The following is a 22,491-nucleotide window of genomic DNA, read 5'->3' on the forward strand; positions in this document are numbered from 1 at the left end:
TGGGCGGATAACTCTAAATCAAAGTGAACTAATATGATACTTCCTGTATTTTATTTCAATAATTCAATGTTTCTACCAATATATATATGCATTCTATAATATTACTCACTTGTTTGGGAACCGACATCCTCGTTCAGCGGAAAGTTCCCGAGTAGTTATCGGTCCTGTCTGTGACTAAAGGTGATTGATTACGTCACGGAACTCCGCCTATACATTTTACAGTTGTGAGGCAAGTTTCCCAAATTAATAAAACACATGAATGTATGGGAGTTGAAGCCAATCGGTGTATATGTGAGTGAGTGAGTATGGTTTTACACCGTCTTTAGCAATATTCCAGCAATATGACGCTGGGGACACCAGAACTGTGCTTCACACATTGTACCCATGTTGGGAATCGAACCCGGGTCTTCCGTGTGACGAGCGAACGCAATAACCACTAGGCTATCTCACTGCCCCTCAACATAGAGGACATTACCTCGTTGCAAAGTTTGATGCAAAGTGAATCTGTGCCGATTTGACAGGACACTTCACTTCGTTGACAGTCATTTTGTACCAATCAACAATGACATTGAGGTGGTGTCCGTCACCCCTGGCTCTTATTAGATAACTGTGGAATACCTTGGGCGTTGACTATTATTATTTTTTCCAGACATGCTCGACGTGAAAAACCCGTGAAGATCCGGGTTAGAATATTGATTTTCAGTAATCTATGCTTGTCGTAAGAGGCGACTAACGGGTGGGATCGGGTGGTCAGGATCGCTGACTTGGTTGATGTTGATCACTGGCCGTGGAGTCCAGTATTTACAGACTGCAGCTGGAATATATTGCTGAGTGCTGTGTTATACATCAAACAAACAAAGCCATGTCTGCATGTTTTAGCACGATTACCGTGTTTGACACCCTTCACTGGCTCTGACCAACGGGATCGGATGGTCAGGCTCGCTGACTTGGCTGACACATGCCATCGGTTCCCAGTTGCGCAGATCAATGCTCATGCTGTTGATCATTGGATTGTCTGGTCCAGACTTGATTATTTACAGACCGCCACTATATAGCTGGAATATTGCTGAGTGCGGCGTAAAACTCAACTCACTCACTCACTCGACGAGAAAAATATTCCACTGATGGCGGCCAAGATCAAAGCTGCTACCACAACGCTTCAATGTTACACACAGTAACAACACATTTTATTATCATACCTCACACTTAAACGTCGTTTTTCTCAGCGCTCTTCCATTATTTTTCAGTATACCCTGCTTAGAAGCGAGTAACATTTTGTGTTACCCGCTGGGAATGCGGAACTGTTGGAATTCATTTGGTACTTCGTGTTAGTAACTCTGTACTTTTAATAATTAAGTCACGTATGATCTACGGAAATTACCGATGTTATGCGAATGCAGATCTATGGATCCCCCCCCCCCCCCCAAATCATGAACGGTGTACAAGTTCTCTGTACAGTCTACTTGGCGGGACTGAGATAACAAACAGTGGTATTGTGCTTCCTTGTTAGAGGGTATATAGTCTCGATCCAGTCACTCATGCGGTCATTCAGTATGGCAGCGTTTGTATTGGCAGTTTTCATTGTGGTTCTCGCTGTGGAAGACTCTGTTCAATGGAGCGGGTAAGATTTATGGTTTTTACGAAAACTGAAACCAGCAGAATTCGAAAAGCAGAAATCATTTTAACTTTTTTTCTGCTGATACAAACCATAGTGTTATTTTGGTTATTGCTAGTGTTTAAAGGGAGATTGCTCTCGACTGTCCAAAGAAATGTTTTCATATATGCCATATATATGAATATGACTGTGACTGCTACGGGCAATTTAAAGTTGTTTAAGATTAAATATTAAAGTCAGCCGCCTAACCCGCTCGGCCACCGCGACATCCACAAACTGGTAGTCTAGACTGCGGACTTTCTGTACCCCTCCTATAATGGTGCTAACGTAGAACATGCTGAAACTGTCCACAAACACCTGGTGTCTAGAAAGCCTTATGCGCCCGCTTCGGCTGATATTGAGGCTGTGTTTTCGCAAGTGTTGATGTTTTAAATGAAATGTTTTATTAGCCGTGCGTACTTGCTATTGTGTACATTTCAGTGTCTGTTGTAATTAACCAACTTCCGTGAAACAGTATCAAAACTGGCATTAGGAAAGCAAGGTTTCCACGCAGAGAAATGTTGATGGCAACAGAAAAATTGACGTTTCGGTTGCTGTACATGCCTTAGTATCTACACCATTATCGGCACCATTATCAGTATCGGTAGCTGTATGAATTAAGAAATACCATTTTGTGACGGAACTGACACTCTAATGTGAAATCCACAAATCACCCAGTCACTGTTTAGCACTTGCCTTCAGCGTAATAAGATATACTAGTGATGATATTTATAACGCGCCTTTCCAGACTTCATATCCTGCTCAAAGCGCACAATCTGATTTTTATTACCCTTGATAACCCAAGTTGTCTGTGAGGAGCTAGAAGGTTAATGACAAACTCACTTGACTAAGGTGAGGCCAAATGTACTCTGTTATGGGGCAGGACTGAAGTCATAGAACCTGTCAGGAGTTAAGCTGTCACACACGGTCACCCATCCAAATACTCTCCACATGCAACGTTGCTTATCTTCAACTGATTTGTGACCTGAGCTCTATGCACAGGTCCACAAACCACAACAAGACATATGGGCGTGCACATTATTATATCTTTGTAAAGTGACAGATAAGTACACAGATAAGAAGCAGTGGGGATGGGACACGGTTGGAGGAGCGTCATGTCCCATGTGCGTGACTTATCAGGAAACACGAAGGAAGGGTATTGTCCCGCTTTTGATGGCAGCTTGGATAAAATACTTTGCCCGAAATTTCGTATTGCGATATATTGCGATACACTCTTCTGTATTGCGATACGTATTGCAATATATTGTGAAAGAACAGTTTTTGAGATCTGTCCACTTGGTAATATTATTTTAGCTTCAAATTGAATCACAGTATATGTTAGTAACCATTGTGCATTGTATAGCTTCTTTCAAAGTGAAAAAAGAAAATCCAGAACATTCTTCTGCAATATTTTTATTATAAAACAACAGGAATCGACACTCACTAAAGATTTTAACTGGCCATCCGGGCTCGTGGATTTTGTATGTCACTAGTCCTTTCCCAAATAATTACTAGCCCTACGCTTTACTATAAAAAAACCCCTTTCAACAAGTGTTTCTTTTAATTGTAGCTGCTGTCCAAAGGAAAGTTAACGCAGATAAATGTATGATATCTCATTTCATATATATGACAAATTCAGCTGAAACTAGCTCTTTAAACAGCAAAGGATGTTGAATTTCAAATAATTTAAAGAGTTAAAGAATTTACTGTACACCTCTCTATTACTCAAGAAAAATTTAATTGAAGTCACAATCATGTGACATGATCTTGAAGTGCCCATTCTAAGCAAAACGTTTAATTTTAACATTACCTATTTCATGAATGACGTTTCGTACACATTGACATACATATATTATTTAACAAAACACTCACGATGGGCAAAAGTCACTCTGTATCAGGTAAAGTACACTTTCTTTAGACTGAATAGAATAATGAAAAAAAAATGAAACATGAGAAACATAACCTTATAATAAGATAGAAGCCTACGTTTATCAAGGAAAATATCAGCTCGTGAAACATTATTGCTATGTCATACACCATTTATTTTTTTTAGGTCTAATCCAACTGTCGATAAATACCAAAGGTATGTTGATCATATTATTCAAATAATACAACTTCAACTTAAATAAGTTTATTTCCAATAGTAATACATATTCACACACTTAAAATGTCCATATAAACCACGAAGGAGACGTTAACTACCGCTACTTTAATCCATTTGTAAGATGCCATAATATCCTCTTACCTATTTCTTTTATATTTTCATTTTTACGTAATCAGAATATTATTATATCAAGATTAATTAAATAATATGTATTGTCGCCTATTTCCCGATAACCGTGGCTTTTCACCCGGTAACCTGACACAACATTGGGACAGGCCTCCGTTTTCGAAGCTCCGTATGAACAACACTCTAGAAGATTCATTTGATGGCGGGTATTGTTCCAAAGCTCTAATCATCAATTATATTACAGTAACCTTGCCAGGAGTATTTTCGCAGTTGTAAGAAGCGATTTTATTGGATAAAGGTTGGTTTCTAATGACGGTTTTTCCCCACAGTCTGCTATAAGGTTCGTGATTGGTAAAAATCATGCCCGTAAGCCAATCATATTACAGCAATGGATAGCGTCCTCATAAACGAAAACTTTTAGACAAAAGTTTTTGGTACAATAATGCTTTTCTGAACGTGTTAAGCAACAAATCGCCATATACGTAAATTATAGTACTTATTGGACGTCTCGTGCTAGGTGGCCACCTGTGACAAATATTCTTTAAGCAAATATTTTCTCATTAAACATCGTGTCCGAGCATGAAGATCGAGGTGACGAAAGCCGAGATGTCACTTGACTTGCATAACATGATCAAACGAAAAGATGGAAATAGTAACTTAGATGTACGTTTGACAACTTTTATGAAAACTGTTGATTTTATTCATTAGTTTATTCAATTGTAATGATTTCCTCGAAACGTCCATACTTTGCTCTTTGACAATTTTTAAGTGGACCCGTTGCCAATCTTTTGGAAAGACTTCCGCCAATCACCACCCACCACCACCGCCACCGCCACCTATATTACCTGAATATACATATATATATTTTTCCTCACCATTAAAATTTAGGGGGTATACGGGCGGAAGTCTTATGTGCGGTGTTGAATGGGTTAACATTAAACAAATAAATCTTTGGCGGTATACGTCATAAAAGTATCGCTAAACGTAATTGTTACAATTTCGTATTGCGGTTTACCGGTATACCGGTAATATCGTGCAGCCCTATAAAATACAACTAGTTTGTAGCATACATTGTATACTACTAGTATTACATACTAGACATAATACTCGACGCCTGGGAGACATTTAATTGAACCAGAAAAAACCCGTATACATTTCCGATTAAGGTAATCTTAGACATGAGATTAAGGCTAAGACTCTAGGTCATCAAGACAGAAGGGTTCATACCATTCTAGAGAGAGCAATTGGGTTCTCCGTTTCCAAGTTACATTTTGATTGATATATATATTTTTCCAATGTGTTTAATGTATACTATCTCAAAAAAGAAACGCATATGCGTTTTGTATTTTTAAAAATCTCTTAATTACCAGTTGTGTTCAAACAATCGTCAAAATATGTAACAAAAGTGTTGATAACATGCTCTTACATTCTTGTACAAGTTAAAAATCGACTTTACCTGAAAATGTTGATTTTGATAAGATTCTCACCAGAATTAAAAAGGCATCGCCAAAACGCAACCTTCCTGTTGAAATTGTGCAGCAAAGGGCATCCACTGTCTGGCTCTAAAAATCCAGATTAATTTCGGAAATCGGCATTCGTTTTGAAGGAGTTTCAAGGTGAAATCACTACGTCACGTCTTGACGCTGCGACACGGAACATCGCCATTGAAAGAATGCACGCTGGAGATTACCAATCTTCTGTTGCCAGGCGTCTGAATGTTAGGCTGAGCACGATATCACTGCTTGCAACTCGTTACAACCAAACAGGTATATCAAATGACCGTCCCCGTACAGGCAGACCTCGAGTCACCACTGCAACTCAAGATCGGTACATCCGGGAAGTACATTTGCGTCATCGTACTGCCATGGGTGAGAGCACAGCAGCTAGGGTGCCTGGACTTCGAAGGATATCCGGTCAAACTGTACGGAACAGAATGAGAGAGATTGGACTGAGAGCCAGGACCTTTTACTGTATTGATCACAAATTAGTAGATCATGGTACTCATCTTCAATGATATGTTTGTTGTTGCCAAAGGCCGTGATATTACAGCTTTAAGGCCGCGGTCTGTAAATTATCGACTCAAACAAGTAATCGACATCGATCCAGAATACGATGACATGTGTCAACCAAGTCAGCGAGCCTAACAACCCGATCCCGTTTTTCGCCTCTATCGACAATCATGGGTTGCTGAAGACCATTTCTAACCTGCATCTTCACAGACATATAATTTGTATTGTCTGCACATTGAGGGGTTTGTTTTCGTTATAACACATTTAAACTGAGCGAAACTGGGGTAGGGCTATTCATACATTCTTCAAATTGACATAACGCACGTATGGGTCATTCATGCAAATTTCTTCAAACAAGGAATAAGTAAAAGTACAGGAACTATTTTAAAGTTTTGTTGCCACTCTTGTACAGAATTATCTTTCCTTCCTATTACAAGTAAATCTAATAAATGCTGTTTGTCGCCAATTGCCATATTCCCACATAGCCAAGCCCAAGTCAAAATAGAACCGTTTTCACTTTTAATTCCTATTAAACCGACTCATGCATTTAGTCCAGATTATGTAACATTGTATACACTTTTGTCGAGTTTAGATTGCATGGACAATAGGTTTAACCAAACAACAATTCAAGTTTAAAGAGTCAATATATAAATAGGATATCTACCAGTTTCTCCAAGGACAATGTTATTGGGTGTAGACATTCGCAAACTTGGAAATCGTTTACTTGCATAAATATTACCCCTTTCAAACAATCGTGCTTATAGGACCCCCATAATGCTGACCAGTACAGTAATATGGGCATTATCTTAAAATATTTTAAAATAAATATCATAAAAGAGGTATAGAATGATTACTAAAAGTTTCTTGGCATACATTAAATGGTTTGGGGAGATAGGGACAATTCAGAGTTTTACTTAATAATACACCAAGATGTTGGTAGGAAGTGACAGCTTCAATGGTAGTTGATTTATAGGTTCATGTTTTGACAGTTTAGATCCATCTTTAAACACCATATTTTTTGCTTTATCGAGGTTGACGCGTATTGGATTAGTTTCTAAGGTATTAATTGGCCTTTGCAGCCCTATGACCGATGACCATTCCATCAGCAAACAGTAGTATATCGATACCAGTAAGATCTTGATATAACTGAACACGATTCACACATAAACAGTTAATCTCAACCACTATTTCGTTAATGATAAAAGAATACACAAAGGCTTAGGACACAACCTTGCCTAACATCAACGGGACTATCAAATACTCACTTAAGAACATTGTTATTTGTACGAACACAAGCTTTAACATTATCATGAATTTATTTTAAGCTTTTATCCATTTTTGAATGGAGACGATGCAATTCAAAAACACACCATAGTTTGTGTCTCTGCACTGAATCAAATGCGTATGGGAAATCTACAAAACATGTATATAATGTATCGACTTTTTTATACATATGGGCTAAATACTTCTTGAGTATATTGTCTGTGGTAGAATAGCTTGTTCTAAAACCCTCTTTTTTTTCATTTACCATTTGTTCACGGCTGATGACGAAGGACTGGAAGCAAAACAGGGCGTAGAATCCAATCTCTGTATCGTACGGCATTTAACCATCAGTTATGACAATGGCATCCTCTCGTCACCACAAATGCCTCCCCACACCATGGCACTCCTACACCCAAAGGGGACGAACAACGAGGAGCACGTTCTCCACCTCGACGATAAACAAGGTGTCTGTCATTAGAAGGGAACATGCAGAACGTGCTCTCCTCGGTGAAGAGGACGCGCTGTCCAATATGACGTCGCCAACGCTTCGCTGTTCTTGCCCGTCACAGTCGTTTATATATTCAAAATTGATGACCCCCTACCTCCCCAGAACAAAATGAGTGACCACCCCACTCCCTCAGGGTATAAACGGTCCCTAACAGTTGCGGAAAGTCTGCAAACTAAAGGCCAAACACAACTATTAAATCTGAATCAAAAACATTATTATTATATACAATCTTTTGTTTAAGATATCGTCACCATCACTTACATTTTCTTTTTTTTTTGGTTGTCTTTGGCTGTTTACTTTTTTAGTTGCATGGATCGTTTCTACCTTTGCAGTACTTCATTCTGCACTATCCACTGCTGTTGAAATAGTCTGTCGCAACTAATTCTTGTGTCAATTAGCGTCAAGTCCCATCAAATTATTAAAGTTTTAAACAATAAAATAAAAACTTCATGACAAACAATAATCTTACAATTATAGTATTTACATGAGGGAAATAATATGTTTTGTATTTCTTTCAGCAATATATGTCCCTACACGAAGGTCATCTACAAATCAAGCTATATCTGCATTTCTTCTTGTTGGTGGACGTAAGTCTTTGCTTCGAAATTTAACTATTACATACAATCAAACACCGTTGTGTCGAACATAAGTGTATGGAACTTCCGGTTGTCTCGAAGTATAAAATACACGACCCCTGCGTATCCCTTCTATAGCCATCATTAACTCGAAGTATTTACGTAGATCCCTTCAATTTCAACAATGTTTGACTAAAGTGCGGACGGTGACACTCATAGTTTCCAAAGGAGACAGTTCATCCTTTGACATTTTGTATCAGTTGTGCAGAACACACTCACCGTTAAGCAAACAACACTATGCAATATTGAACACAATAAACATAACATTGTTTTAGCCTGTGTCTATAATATAGTAGGAATTGTAAACATGAGTATGCTTTCAGCAGAAACTATTCCGTTTTCTTTATGGTTTTAACGCTTGTTTATTAGCTTGCAATAATGAGAATCCCTCGACTTTATGCATACCTTGATGTTTATGTGAGGTAGTGTTTATAATATAGTCGGAACCTAAAGCGGAGTATGCGTTCAGCAGAAACCATCCCTTTTTCATTATGGAACTATGTTTTGACGTATTCTTTGATATATTGCAGTAAGGGGCCGTTCATAATTTATCGCTGGGGGATGATGATGATTCTAAGAGGGGTCACCAACTTTGTTCTAGGGAGGCGTGGGGGGGGGATCAATTCTGTATGCATGTATAAGGGGGGAGCAGCAATTTTGTACATAGAGATATTAAAAAATTAGCCTTAAGAATTATGGGAATGGAGGGGTGTCATTGATTGTGTACATGATACGCAAGGCTGGGTCACTTACTTTGTACATAAATTTTAGGGGATTCAAATTGTACATGCTGCTTCATGAAACTCATCATCAACCCCCCACCCCTAGCTATAAATTCTGAAAGGTCCCTAATGAGAATCCCTCGACTTGTGCATATAATTCATACTTTGAAGTTTGTGAAATCAATATTTCATGTTTCAGTTGCTGTGCTCACGCACTTATACACGTGCCCCTTTATACTACAGCTTACAAGTGTTGTCCCGGGTGGGCTGAAAATGGAGATGGAAATTGCAATATCGGTGAGTATTGTTCTATAGAAAATATGAATGAGTCAGATATATGCATATTTGCAGTGAATATGGGCTTGACTTCATGACGATTATGTGGAATCTGTACTCCTAAAATATTTTAAGATGACTAGTTACTCTTATCTTGCTTTTCTTTCCGATTTTTTGTTATATACTCAATACAGATAGGCATACTGTCTTGAAAATGTGAGCTTGTTCAAAGACTGGAAAAGAGCAAGAGGGAAGAAAACTATTTTTTTATTGATTTTTAAAAAACTGTTGGAAAATACATTATCATTTTCGTCATGAATTGTATTGTGGTTTTCCACTGGTAATTCCACAATAGACTCTCTTCTGAACTACTTTCAGCACTGTGTTACCCCCCGTGTGCTAATGGTGGAACATGCTCGTCCCCAGGAAGATGTAGTTGCTTGGATGGATATACTGGAGCGACATGCACTGGATGTAAGCTGCTTCGTGGTTCGTTTAAAATAGGTCTTCAGCAACCATGCTTGTCGTAAGAGGTTTCTGGTGGTAAGGCATGTCATCGCATGTTACAAGTTTAGACGTTGATCACTGGATTGTCTGGTCCTGACTCGATCATTTGCAGACCACTGACATATATCTTGAATACTGCTGAGTGGGGCGTTAAAGAACTTAAACAAACGTTTAGAGCAAGTCAACATCTTATTGTGTAAGAATGCATTGATTACTCAAAACGTTTCTTCGTATGATGTAAGATATAAAATATCGTTTAATGTTGTGTTATTGTAAGGGGAAATGTTGATTAACAAAGAGTCACTCGAATGAATTGTCCATGTGTTTGGACACGTACCAATTTCACCATATGAGGCACATCGATTTGTAGGATCTGGTATTTGATCCACAGCATTATGTTCCCTCAAGGAAACATTATACACACTGACCTGAAAGTAACTGTTTCTAGATGACTGTAATACGGAGCGACCATGCTACCCAGGGGACTGTCAAGAGAATGGTGCCAGCGTTGTTTGCAACTGTATGGATGACTTCGATGGGGAGTTTTGCATACATCGTAAGTCAAGTAAACGTTTTCCAACATTTGAGCTCCTCTATATTATTGATAAATGTTCATTATTGTGAGTGTTTTAATCTAAACAGTCTCAGTTTCAATTAAATTAATTTCAAAATGTAGTTATACATGTATATACACAGGAGTAAGATATTCTGTTGAACCATGGACTTGAATGGCGTTTCATCAAACATATGATGGAAGTTTGATACGTGAATACATGTACATCCATTTTTGTTTTGTTCACTTAAGTATTTACAAGGACCATTGTTGAAGGTGTGAATTGACACATAACAGAGGTTGTGATCATCTATTTGGAGTAAGTGAGTTAAGATTTTAAGTCACATCGGCAGTATTTCAGCAATATCGTGACTATAATAGTGAGTGAGTGAGTTAAGATTTAAAGTCACATGGGCAATATTCAGCCATATCGTGACTAAAACTAGTTCTAAATGCATAATACATACATATAATATATAAAACCCCGTCAACGAAGGACAGTAAAACCACTAGATTATCACAGATTGACTTAAAACTAGCTAGCAGATATCATTAAAAGTAGAAAATTATTTCTGGACAATATAATGTAAAAATGGGCTAAAGATCCCCAACAACTGAAGGTAGATCACCATGCTAAGGACCATGGGGACTTACAGTGCCTTTGCTACCCGTGACTATAATTAGTAGTAGGTTCTCATAATTAAAACCAAGTTATAAAACCCTGCCAACGAAGGACAGTAAAACAACTAGATGATCACAGATAAAGATATAAAACTAGTATACAAATCTAAAACCGTTGAAATATAGAAGACAATACAATATATAACCGGCTGTAGATCACTAACAACTGAAGGTAGATCACCATACTAGACCTCTTTGGGACTTAGATTTGCTTTCTGCGTGGACCCTAGCTGGATTTACCCCACCCCTTCAGCTGTTAGCAATTTAGAGAAATCTAGCCATACATTAAAAGCACACATATTCTACGACTAAAACATTGGTTACATTAAATGTACTTGAATATTTTGGGTGAGTGAGTTTATATTTAACGTCACATCGGCAATTTTGCAGCCATATTGTGACGAGAACAAATTGGACGTTTATAAGCAATATGTATATATTATAACACCTGTCGGCAAAGGACAGTAAAACAACTAGATTATCACAGTCAGAATTGAAACTAGCATGTGAAGTTAAAGTTAATAGCGCTATTTGGACAATACATAATATAAAAACAGACAAGAGATCGCCAAGATAAGCTGAAAATAGATCACCATACTAGGGCCCATGGGGACTTACAGTACTTTTGCTACCTGCATGGACCCTAGCCGGATTTACACCACCCCCTCAGCCGCTGGCGCATGTACTGGGTTTTAGCCATTATTAAAAATAACAAATATACTCAGATTATAATTCTGGTAAATTGGAATGGACTTTGAAGCTTTGGGACTTACGTATCCTCTTGGGCGATATATTTGGATTCATTTGAACATTCCACCAAACAGTCAAGAAGACACAAGTGCCAGAGGTGACGCAGATACAGGCACAGTTTTCATACATTGAGGATGGCAAGCACATCTATAGTCTCATAGCAGACGGTACACAGCAAGCTGAACAAGTCATTGTATGGACAAATCAAGAGCGACTCAACAACATCAACGTAACGGCCAGTGCTATATTTAAAGGCAGAGCTCTGCCACATCCCCCAGCTTATATCATCGAAGCCAAGACTGGAATTGCCAGAGCATTTGTCAAGATGAGTAAGTAATTGGTAGTGATCGTATTCCTTTTCAGTGATACATTCGGATAAATCCCATCGCTGTTTTGCCATTTACTCTCAGTGGAATCTGTTTCCTTGGATTACCATGTTATTGTCGGACACAAATCGTTCGTCAAAAATGTAAGGATGGAAACTAAGTGAAACTACCCATTGAGTCGGGGGGCTGTGGGGAAGCTTAGTGGCTAAAGTGTTCGCTCGTCCAGCCGAAGACCCGAGTTCAATTCCCCACATGGGTAAATTGTATGAAGTCCATTTCTGGTGCCCCCCACCGTGATACTGCTGGAATAATGCTAAAAGCGGCGTAAAACTAAACTCAATTAGTAATTTTCAGACCTTGTAAATGTAAGTGGTGTGTTTACATGTGTGTCATTCTTCGTTGTGTTGTTCTGTAGTGGAAGTGTGCAGTTTTGGTGTTTATCAATCTCCAGTGTCTTCAAGCATTTTGGGGGTTCTGTGGAAGTGTGCAGTTTTGGTGTTTGTCAATCTCCAATGTCCTCAAGCACTTCATTTCTGTTCTGTATTGGACGTGTGCAGTTTGGGGGTTGTCATTCTTCAATGTCTCCAAGCATTAAATTTTCTCTTTTGTTCAGTATTGGACGTGTGCAGTTTTGGTGTTCAGAGATGTGTTTTGTTGTTTAATGTCGCACTCCAGCTGTAAGGCCGCGGTCTGTATTACAATATATATATAATTATGTTAATAGTATAATTAGGATATTGTTTGTCATGGAGTTGTTATATTATTCTTCAAAGTTTCATTCATTTTACGGTATTATGACTCTAATTCACATAAGAAGTAGTTTTTACAATTGGTTAGTAGGTTGGTTAGTTAACTTAACGCCGCACGCACGTGAATATTCCACTTATATGGCAGCGGTCTGTAAATAATCGAGCCTGGAACAAACAATCCAGTGATCAACAGCATGAGCTTCGGTCTACATAACTGGGATACGATGACATGTGTCAACCAAGTGAGCGGACCTAGCCACACGATGCCGTTAGTCGCTCGTAAAAAGAGTACAAATGTATGGGATGCTGAAGACCAATTCTAACACGGATATCTCACGGTTCTCAAATATATAGCCAAGGAACAAAGTTCTTATATACTAGATAGGATGGGCCTTCAAGAAACGATTCAGTTGGAAACCTCACTAACGATAAGACATGTTACATGTGTAAACATTAGAGGCAGTAACTCTAAATTTCATTCGCTGCTGCCAAAGGTAACATATATTTTACTAGCCCTTCAACCATTCGCTGCCAATTCTTTAATATTAAATGTAACGTACTGCTCATGAGCGATTGAGTGAGTTATGTTTTACGCGGTGGTCTGTAAATAATCGAGTCTCAGCCAGACAATCCAGTGATCAACAGCATGAACAATAATCTACCCAACTGGGATATTGTGACATGTGTCAACCAAGGTCAACCTGACCACCCAATCCCGTTAGTCGACTCTTACGACAAGCATGGGTTAATGAAGATCAATTCTAACCAGGACCTTCACGGGTCTACTCCCACATGACGATTGTTATCTAGTAAATTATACGTTTTACCAAGGTGGACCTGACATTGCTTCGCCGGACAAGGAATTTGCTTGTGGTGAAACAGTCAGCTCCGAAAACCCAAAGAACACGGTCAGCTGTTCCTTTGGGACAAAGTACAATAACCTTTTGGTTGATGGTGACAAGTAAGTTACATACGTACATTTACTTTTGTCTTGCTATATTCTATATTTTCAGCCAACAAATGAACACTTTTGAATATTGTCACCAAATTTGTGAATACCACCCACAATGGTATAAAATGTTGTTATGCTTAAAAATATTTTTGGTTCCACAAATGTACCAAATTAGTTCCTCATTAGTACCAGGTTACGTCTGTAGCGTAACATATCACGTCCTTCAAGAAACGATTCAACTTGAAAGCCTCTCGAACGATCAAACCTGCTATTTTTGTCAGTCAGGGGCAGCAGTAACTCTATATTTCATTCGCTGCTGCCAAAGGTCACAGATAGTTTACTAGCGCTTCAACCATTCGTCTGTAGCTTAACATATCGCGGTTGTTCCGCACGCATTTCCTGAAGTGTGGTGCAGTAAGGCTAGGAAACAGACTATTGTGAGAAGTGGTGTAGTTCATTGCACTCAGCTTGTAAATCATGCTTGGAAACTGACGATTTGATAAATGTATATGGATATGTAAATATGATCATGGATAAAATAGGGTCCAAATCGAGGATTCTAACCCATTATCAAAGTGTCCCGGTATGCTTAAGGGTTGCCACTACGTAGTAGGTGAGTTAGTGAGTGAGTTTAATCTTAGGCACGTCAGCAGTATTTCAGCCACATTGGGACTTGGTCAAGTTAGTTATACAGTTATACGATAATATACATACTGCCATCGATAGACAGAAAAATAGTACCAACTAGCAATATATCACTAGCAGTCGAATTACATTTGTCATTAGTTACTGGCGATTGTCACAGCTTTAGTCGGATGATAAAAATAAGCAATTATTATTAAAATACAATTTTGTCTTATATACTGCAACTAACAAGAATGGATTGTGGTGAAGACGACATTTTCTCTGATTATAAAAGTCCTTCATAAACGGACTTTACGTTAATCTAGGTTGACCTTGACATTCCGAGTTTCAAGTGGTGGCTACCGGAGTCTGAGCGGAGGAGCCACACAACACTATACCGGGGAGGACGCTGTCAGCATTTTAGCATTCCACGTTGACACGGTTCAAACCCGTGTACAACAACCCCAATGACGGTTTTCAGATTCACCCAGAATTCACAAAGGTAACCCCGTTTACCATACTCTTAGCTTCATAGTTTGTATGAGGAGACATCTCAGGTATATTTCCAACAAAAACATATTGGTATGGGTATAGTATGACGATTACAGAGTCAAATATACACTGAAACGATAAAACTGTTGGCATTGAAATGTATTTTAAAATGTTGGATCTAAATTGGGGAGATTGTATGACACTGAAGAGATTGTAATGTACTACTGATGTTTCGAAACTACTCATGATCACAAACAGACGCATAGTGAGTGTGTTCAGTTTTACCCCGCTCTCAGCAATATTCTAGCTATATGCCGGTGGTCTTTAAATAAATCCAGGCTGCACCAGACAATCTAGTGATCAGCAACATGAGAATCGATCTTAGCTATTGGGATACGATGGCATGTGCCAGCCAAGTGAGCGAGCCTGACCACCCGATCCCGTTAGTCCCCTCTTACGACAAGCCTGGGTTACTTGAAGATCAATTCAAACTCTTATCTTCACTGCTTCACGATGTCATCATTTCGATGGTGGCCGTCTCACTCGACATTGTGGCATTTGCAAAAGTTATAATTGCAACAGAATTGTCAAACGCTGACCAAAACAATCAACTGTATTTACCTTTGTTGAAGAGAACATAGTATTAAGTAGATAGAAATGACTGTCACACAAAGTGCAATTTCATTCAGATTCCAATTACTTGACTTGACAACAGAAAATTTCCATTATCATTTACTCTGATAATTGTAAATTGTGAAATTACGAGAGTGGCGAGCATTATTTCCCATTATCCAGTTTCGGAGGAGAAGTTTGATGACAATTTTCTCAATCTCCTCGGATAAAGAAAAAATAATCAGTCTTTACATTACATAGCAACCAATCGACGTGAAGTGGGAGGGTTGGACCGACACTAAATCTGGAACGGACAAGTACACATGGGAAGCATTCAAACTTTCAAAATTTATAACCCTGTAGTTATGCATGCAATATATAACCCTGTAGTTATGCATGCAATATATAACCCTGTAGTTATGCATGCAATATATAACCCTGTAGTTATGCATGCAATATATAACCCTGTAGTTATGCATGCAATGATTAGCTTCATGTTAGTCTTTTAGATGATGAATGACTTGCAGTCGGTTTTCCTTAAATAGGAGCCAATAAACATACACTGGGATGCATGGAGGGATTCACAATCTGGAATGGACAAGTACACATGGGAAGTCTTCAAACTTGAACCCAGTCAGAACGGAAGCTTGACGGAAGTAGACAAACTGAGACCCGTTGTTCACAGAGAAGTTGACCATACCGATCCAATCTCCTATCCTCATCCCTATGTCCCCGACAGACCAGGGATGTATTCTTTTGTCCTTGAAGCTGCCGACAAGGCCAATAACTCTGTATACCTGAGAAGGTTTGCTCTGTACGACAAGGAGTCGGCAGTGACCACGGATCCAGCCAATGCCCTGTACATATCGTCAGCTGTGCAAGACCATGGCTTCCAGTGGATGACCGATGCCTCCACGCCACTAGTCACCAACTGGCAAGATCATTTTCTGAACTACGTCCATGAAAGTGGTAAATTCCTGAACAGCATCCTCCCCTTCCGTGTGAAGGTTGTAGAAAACCCACCAATCTATAAGGAAGTACCTCATACAAATGATGATCATTATGGAAGAAGAACTACAGCGGCTATCCCCAATGTACGGGGCATTGTGAGATTTGAGTGGACGCATACCGTCAACAAGAGTGGAGGCAGAGCGCACCACACACCAGTAAATTGGAATGATATCTCGGGTCTGAACACAACAAACCAAACAACAGTTGGTTGGTAGTATTTTGTAATGTTATTGTTTGTGAACTTCAAAACAAAATATTTTTGACTTTTGCGTCAAATGTAAATTTTTTGTTTAAGCTAACACTGATAAAATAACTTTGTCTCGGCACGACAGAACATCAACCTGTTTTCTGACGAAAAATGACCCATTTTTTGTTTTGTTTTTAATTGTATGACTGAAAGTAGTTGAGGACATGTAAGGAGGCCATAGGTTGTCCGAGTTAGCAGTGTCCAGTGTATGTGGACACACGGAAGTGAACATAGAATATGGAGATAAATAACACAATTCACTAAACAGAAACACAATGTTCCCTTTCGGATTTCATGACAAAAATACGACAAAAAGTTATGAGCTTCATTTCGTTGATGAAAGAATAAGGTTCAGCAGGAAATTTCTTTACACATTATGCATATTCTCGACACGTTTACGTTATCACTACGTGTTCTCGACCCTTCAGCTGGTGTTACAAGCGGAACCACCGTTACTGTGTGGGTAAGAGCCTGGGACATCCTTGACAACAGGAAAGTGGACTCGACAAGTGTAACCTACGACTTCACCGAACCACAGTTCACTTTGATGACATTCAACAAAAATGAAAAATCCAACATTCCATTCAGTTCCGGGTAAGAAAAAGGAGATTGTAAATTGGCTTGACTGCAGAGTAACCCTATGTTGAGTATTTTTAAATGAAAAATATTGTTCACTTGTTCATTCAAAATGTATTGTTTCCATATTAATTTATTTAATTAATTTAAATCTTCAAATAGTATAAGCTTAATTTCGTCAGATATTATAGGACTTTCTCGTCAAAACTGTAACTATGTTGTTATCACTAATTACTCGTTGTTTTTGTACAACTATTCTGTGTTGATTTCTGTTTATTGGCCCGTGTTTTTCGTCTGAAATCAACTGATGCTTTTATGTTAATTTGTATTCTTACTGCGAAAAACGTCTGTTTCAGACATGCAACGAGCTACTAAATCTAAGGGGAAATGGGCACCAGAGCGTGCATCATGGTCCCTCTTTGTCTGTTTGTTGTTCACAGTTATCTAAATGTACTATAATCGATTCCGTGACTGACAGACCAATGACTGAGAGAAGAAACAATGTGCTTCGTCTTACGATGACACGCGATCACCAAACACGTTAAGACCAACAGTACAATGTTTGGAATGAATTCCAATATGGATTCCCACGAGAACATCCACATTGAAATGATATTGATTCTAGGGGTGTGGCCAATGCTTGTCGTTAGAGGCGACTAAGGCGATCGGGTGGTCAGGCTCGCTGACTTGGTTGACACATGTCATCGTATCCCAATTGCGTAGATATAGGCTCATGATGTTGATCACTGGATTATCTGGTCCAGACTCGATTATTTACAGACTGAAATGATATAGCTGAGTATGGCGTCAAACAACAACCATAGAGTATAACGGTAATGCATATCTTTTTACTTTCCATAACGATATATCTAATTTCTAATGAACTTTTTAATTCTCTGTTCCTGGTCCTAGTTTAACGGTGACCGCACACGATGCAGAGAGTGGACTCGACCATGTTGAGGTCAAGGTCTTCAATACAGAAGATGGCGACCTACTCAGGGCAAACAATGTATCCATTCCATCTATCAACGTGAGTCATACGTTTCTGTGTTATTGTCTAAAGTGCAAAATGGTAATGCAAAGATGATTTTGTTAAAAGTTTCATTAGTATTTCCAAGACGAAAACTTTTGTTTTGTTTTGTTTATTTGTTGTTTAATGCCGCACTCAGCGATAATCCAGGTATATTGCAGCGGTCTTTAAGTCAACATCATGAGCATCGATCTACGCAATTGGGATATGATGACATGTTTCCATGCGAACCGTCGGTCGCCTCTAACGACAGGTCACACCACTGGAATCAATATCATTCCTGCGTGAATGTTCCCATGGGGATGAACACTCCGAGCATGTGTCGAAGACAAGAATGGGTTGCTAAAGGCCAATTAATGGCATACATTAGTCTGATAGGCATGGGGATACATGGGACTGACTACAACATGATGTTATGATTTCAGCCGCTTTACTGTAGAGACAGGGTACACGACTGCTACTGCCCCAACGCCCTGAGCGTGTGTTACAAATGGATCAACAAAGTCTACATCAGCAACTGCTGGCTGATGGTGGCCAAGAACGCCCTAGCGACTGCCCAGGTTCGGCTGCAGGTGCGCGTTGTCAACAGGGCGGGGCTGAAGAGCTCCACATATGAGGAACAAGTGGTGAGTAACTATACGACGTTGCCGGAAATTGGCATTCTTTGAGAGTGAGTTTAGCTTTACGCCGCATTCATCTATATTCCAGCTGTATGGTGGCGGTCTGTAAATAATCGAGTCTGGACCAGACTAGCTAGTGATCAACAGCAGGAGCATCGACCTGCGCAATTGGGAACCGATGACATGTGTCAACCAAGTCAGCGAGCCTGACCACCAGATCACGTTAGTCGCCTCTTAGGACAAGCCTGTTACTGAAGATCAATATGCTAACCCGGACCTTCATGGGTCTCTTCGAGAACTACACGGGTGTTGTTTATACGCCAGTCAGCAATATCTTATTTTTCCATAGTGATCTGTAAATAACCAGCATCTTCGCGAGAGAAGGGACCTAACAGACTATAAAAGTCTCGAGAGAATGGACGTAACTGACTTTAAAAGTCTCGAGAAAGGGAGGTAACTGACTATAAAAGTCTCGAGGGAAGGGAGGTAACTGACTTTAAAAGTCGGGAGGGAAGGGAGGTAACTGACTTTAAATATCTCGCGAGAAGGGACCTAACAGACTTTAAATGTCGCGAGGAAAGGGAGGTAACTGACTTTAAAATGTCGCGGAGGAAAGGAGGTAACTGACTTCAAGAGACTCGAGAGTAGGGACCTAAGTGAGTTTAAATGTTTCGAGAGATGGGAGGTAACTCATTTTAAATGTCTTGAGAGACGGGACGTAAATAACTTTAAATGTCAAGTTCCCATACAAGACGAAGTAGACTGGAATTTCGGAATTTAGCTTTTAACAACCAACATCTCTTAATCTCTAAATGCCTGAAAGCACTCGATTTATTGAAAGTCGTTTCTAATTCAGAGTGGAGAGGGGATCAAGCTACCCTCCTTCACCCATATAGATCACTGGTCCGAACCAAGCTTGATTATGGCTCCAGTGTATATGGTGGAGCCTGTAACAGCAGCCTCAAACTATAAGATGATGTCCACCACCAAGGTCTAAGACTTTGTCTTTGGTCCTTTAGAACCTTTCCTATTGATGGTCTCTATGTCGAAGCTGATCTGCTATCTCTTACACAACGCCGTATAAAACTATCTTTACAATATATTACAAAAATATATTCCAACCGGTCTAACCCTGCATATAATTGTATCTTCAATCCCCTCCATGAGGATTTATACAACAAAAAATCTTCTCTTGTTCCACCTCTTGGGTTAAAAATTAAACCAGTCCTGTCTGCTGCGGGCATTGAGCTGGATATAGCTCCTTACCGTCTTCTTTCTTCTCCTCCTTGACAATTGGTTAGGCCACAAGTTGACCTAACACTGACAACCTTTAAAAAATCTGAAACTAATGAATTACAATATAAACAAGAATTTAATCAATTAAAAACTAAATATAATACATATTATAGTATTATAGATATACATAGTCCTTATTTACAGATGGGTCCAAGTATGGTGGCGCAGTCGCTTGTGCCACTGTCATTGGATCCAGAACAATATCTTCGAGATTACCGGGCGATAGTCCTTTATTTTCACAGCTGAAGCACATGCCATATTAACGGCGCTTAAATATATTCAAAAACATCCTAAGTATTAACAATGTATAATCCTTTCTGACTCTCTTTCTTGCCTTCAGGCCATTAAAAATGTATCTTGTAAACATCCACGTTTAATAGAAATTATTGAATAATATAATGATCTTGCTATTGGCCAATACGACATCGTCCTCTGTTGGTTACCCAGACACGTTGGCATTTCTGGGAATACAATGGCCGATCTTGCTGCCAAGGCAGCACTCAACAAATCTGTGACACCCCTTCGTATTCCATACTTTGATTATAAAGCTGTCATCAGATCTTATATTCGTGATCTAATGCAGAAGATGTGGGACACCCTAGTAGGAATCAATAAATTACATGACATAAAACCCTATATCAGTTGCACCTACTTGGGTTGTCAGTCCAGATTTGAAGAGGTCACCATACAACGATGTCGTATTGGCCACACAAGATATACTCATGAGTACCTATTGAAAGGTGAGGATGCTCCGTTTTGTATCCCTTGTGATGAAAAATCACGGTCAAGCATGTCCTGCTTGACTGTATTTAATATTCCATCACAAGGGATATCTTTTTCAAATCACGAACTATGAAGGATCGTTTTAATAATATAAGTTATCATTTAATAATTGCATTTTTAAAAGAATAGATCTGTTAGCTGATTTGTAAATAGATAAATATTTTATGAATGGAAGTTTAAATTAATAATTGTTAGTGGCTGTACCCTCAAGGGGGTTTAAAGTATTGTAACATTATTGTCCTCCTGAGAGGGTATGCAAGTCCCAAAATTTTCACAGTCAATTTAAACTTACCAGGATTATTAAACGTAGTATTTCTGTTATTTTAATTTTGGCTAACATTTCTTACACTCGCCAGCAGCTGAAGGGATGGTGTAAATCCAACTAGGGTCCATGCAGGTAGCAAAGGTACTGTAAGTCCCCATGGTCCCAAGTATGGTGATCTACCTTCAGTTGTTAGCGATCTATAGCCTGTTTTCATATTGCATTGTCCAAATAGTGCTAATAGTTTTAACTTTCCACGCTAGTTTTTCTTCTAATTGTGATATTCTTGTTGTTTTACTGTCCTTTGACGACAGGTTTATATTATATACACATGCTCCATTTCAATGTCAAGTATGTTCTCGTCACGGTATGGCTGAAATATTGCCGATGTGACGTTAAATCTTAATCAACAAGCAGGTCTTTTGTTTGAAGCACATGCATGGAGGGAGGGTAAAATTAGTTGGAGAGACATAGAAGGGACATAACTCGTAATAGCTTCTGGTGGCGCCACAATGGAGCAGAGAAATTTCGGTAAACTTGGCAACTGGATTTTTATAATCAGTTATCTCCCTTTACAGCAACAACAAAAATACCGAGATGATATACAATATCCATTGATTTATATACCAACGAAATCACTCGCATTCCAAACAGTTGTTATTATTTTGACAATTTCTGTTCATAGGTGACGAACCTGTTGGAACTAAACGGCACCACGACATGTAAGTAGTGAAAAATGCTAAATTCTACTCCCTAATCCCAATATATATCTTGCTAATAGATTGTAATATATAATAATATTAAATCATTGTATTCTAAATTATTAAATAAAATTCTAAGAATGTTCTGAAGTTACATATGTTACGGTTTACGAATTACTGAGATAAAATGCTCGTGAGTCCTCTTTAAATCAGCAAAATAGAATACAAACAAGTCTACTATGCTCAGTTATATAGAATGTTACAATGAATGACAGTACAGATATATCATACAATACTACTGGATCACAAATCTAAGATATTGGGTCCAGTAAAATACAGATGCAGTGATTGAAGATTGTTGACAGTTGCCAACGTTCAATGTAGTCGAGGCCTCTTGAGTGGGGTCTTGAAATGTTGCTGTT

At 38.9% G+C, this 22,491-nt stretch overlaps 1 protein-coding gene and 1 long non-coding RNA gene across 2 annotated transcripts; both read left to right on the forward strand.

Moving 5' to 3' along the window:
• Window positions 1-1,558: 1,558 nt before the first annotated feature.
• On the forward strand, window positions 1,559-9,286 carry LOC124266315. Its single transcript, XR_006895730.1, has 3 exons — window positions 1,559-1,621; window positions 8,183-8,251; window positions 9,221-9,286. It is a non-coding gene; the product is annotated as an uncharacterized LOC124266315 (long non-coding RNA).
• Window positions 9,287-10,281: 995 nt separating this feature from the next.
• Window positions 10,282-22,098, forward strand: LOC124266317. The gene is made up of 8 exons (XM_046701128.1): window positions 10,282-10,360; window positions 11,863-12,117; window positions 13,695-13,824; window positions 16,229-16,761; window positions 17,230-17,395; window positions 18,290-18,407; window positions 18,833-19,033; window positions 22,054-22,098. Exons 1-8 carry the CDS (start codon window positions 10,327-10,329, stop codon window positions 22,096-22,098), a joined length of 1,482 nt encoding a protein of 493 aa, XP_046557084.1. The 5' UTR covers window positions 10,282-10,326.
• The last annotated feature ends 393 nt before the right edge of the window (window positions 22,099-22,491 follow it).

The sequence above is a fragment of the Haliotis rubra genome, unplaced genomic scaffold, assembly GCF_003918875.1.
Source record: "Haliotis rubra isolate DU_JTF1 unplaced genomic scaffold, ASM391887v1 Scf1247, whole genome shotgun sequence".
NCBI lineage: Eukaryota > Metazoa > Mollusca > Gastropoda > Lepetellida > Haliotidae > Haliotis > Haliotis rubra.

What these genes read in the sequence shown, in the direction of transcription:
- LOC124266317 (XM_046701128.1), top strand. Translation starts at nt 10,327, where the DNA reads ATGGATGACTTCGATGGGGAGTTTTGCATACATC. An exon ending in CTTTTGGTTGATGGTGACAA is followed by an intron (nt 13,825 to 16,228) that starts GTAAGTTACATA and finishes CGTTGTTCACAG; the next exon opens with AGAAGTTGACCATACCGATC. An exon ending in CCACATATGAGGAACAAGTG is followed by an intron (nt 19,034 to 22,053) that starts GTGAGTAACTAT and finishes TTCTGTTCATAG; the next exon opens with GTGACGAACCTGTTGGAACT.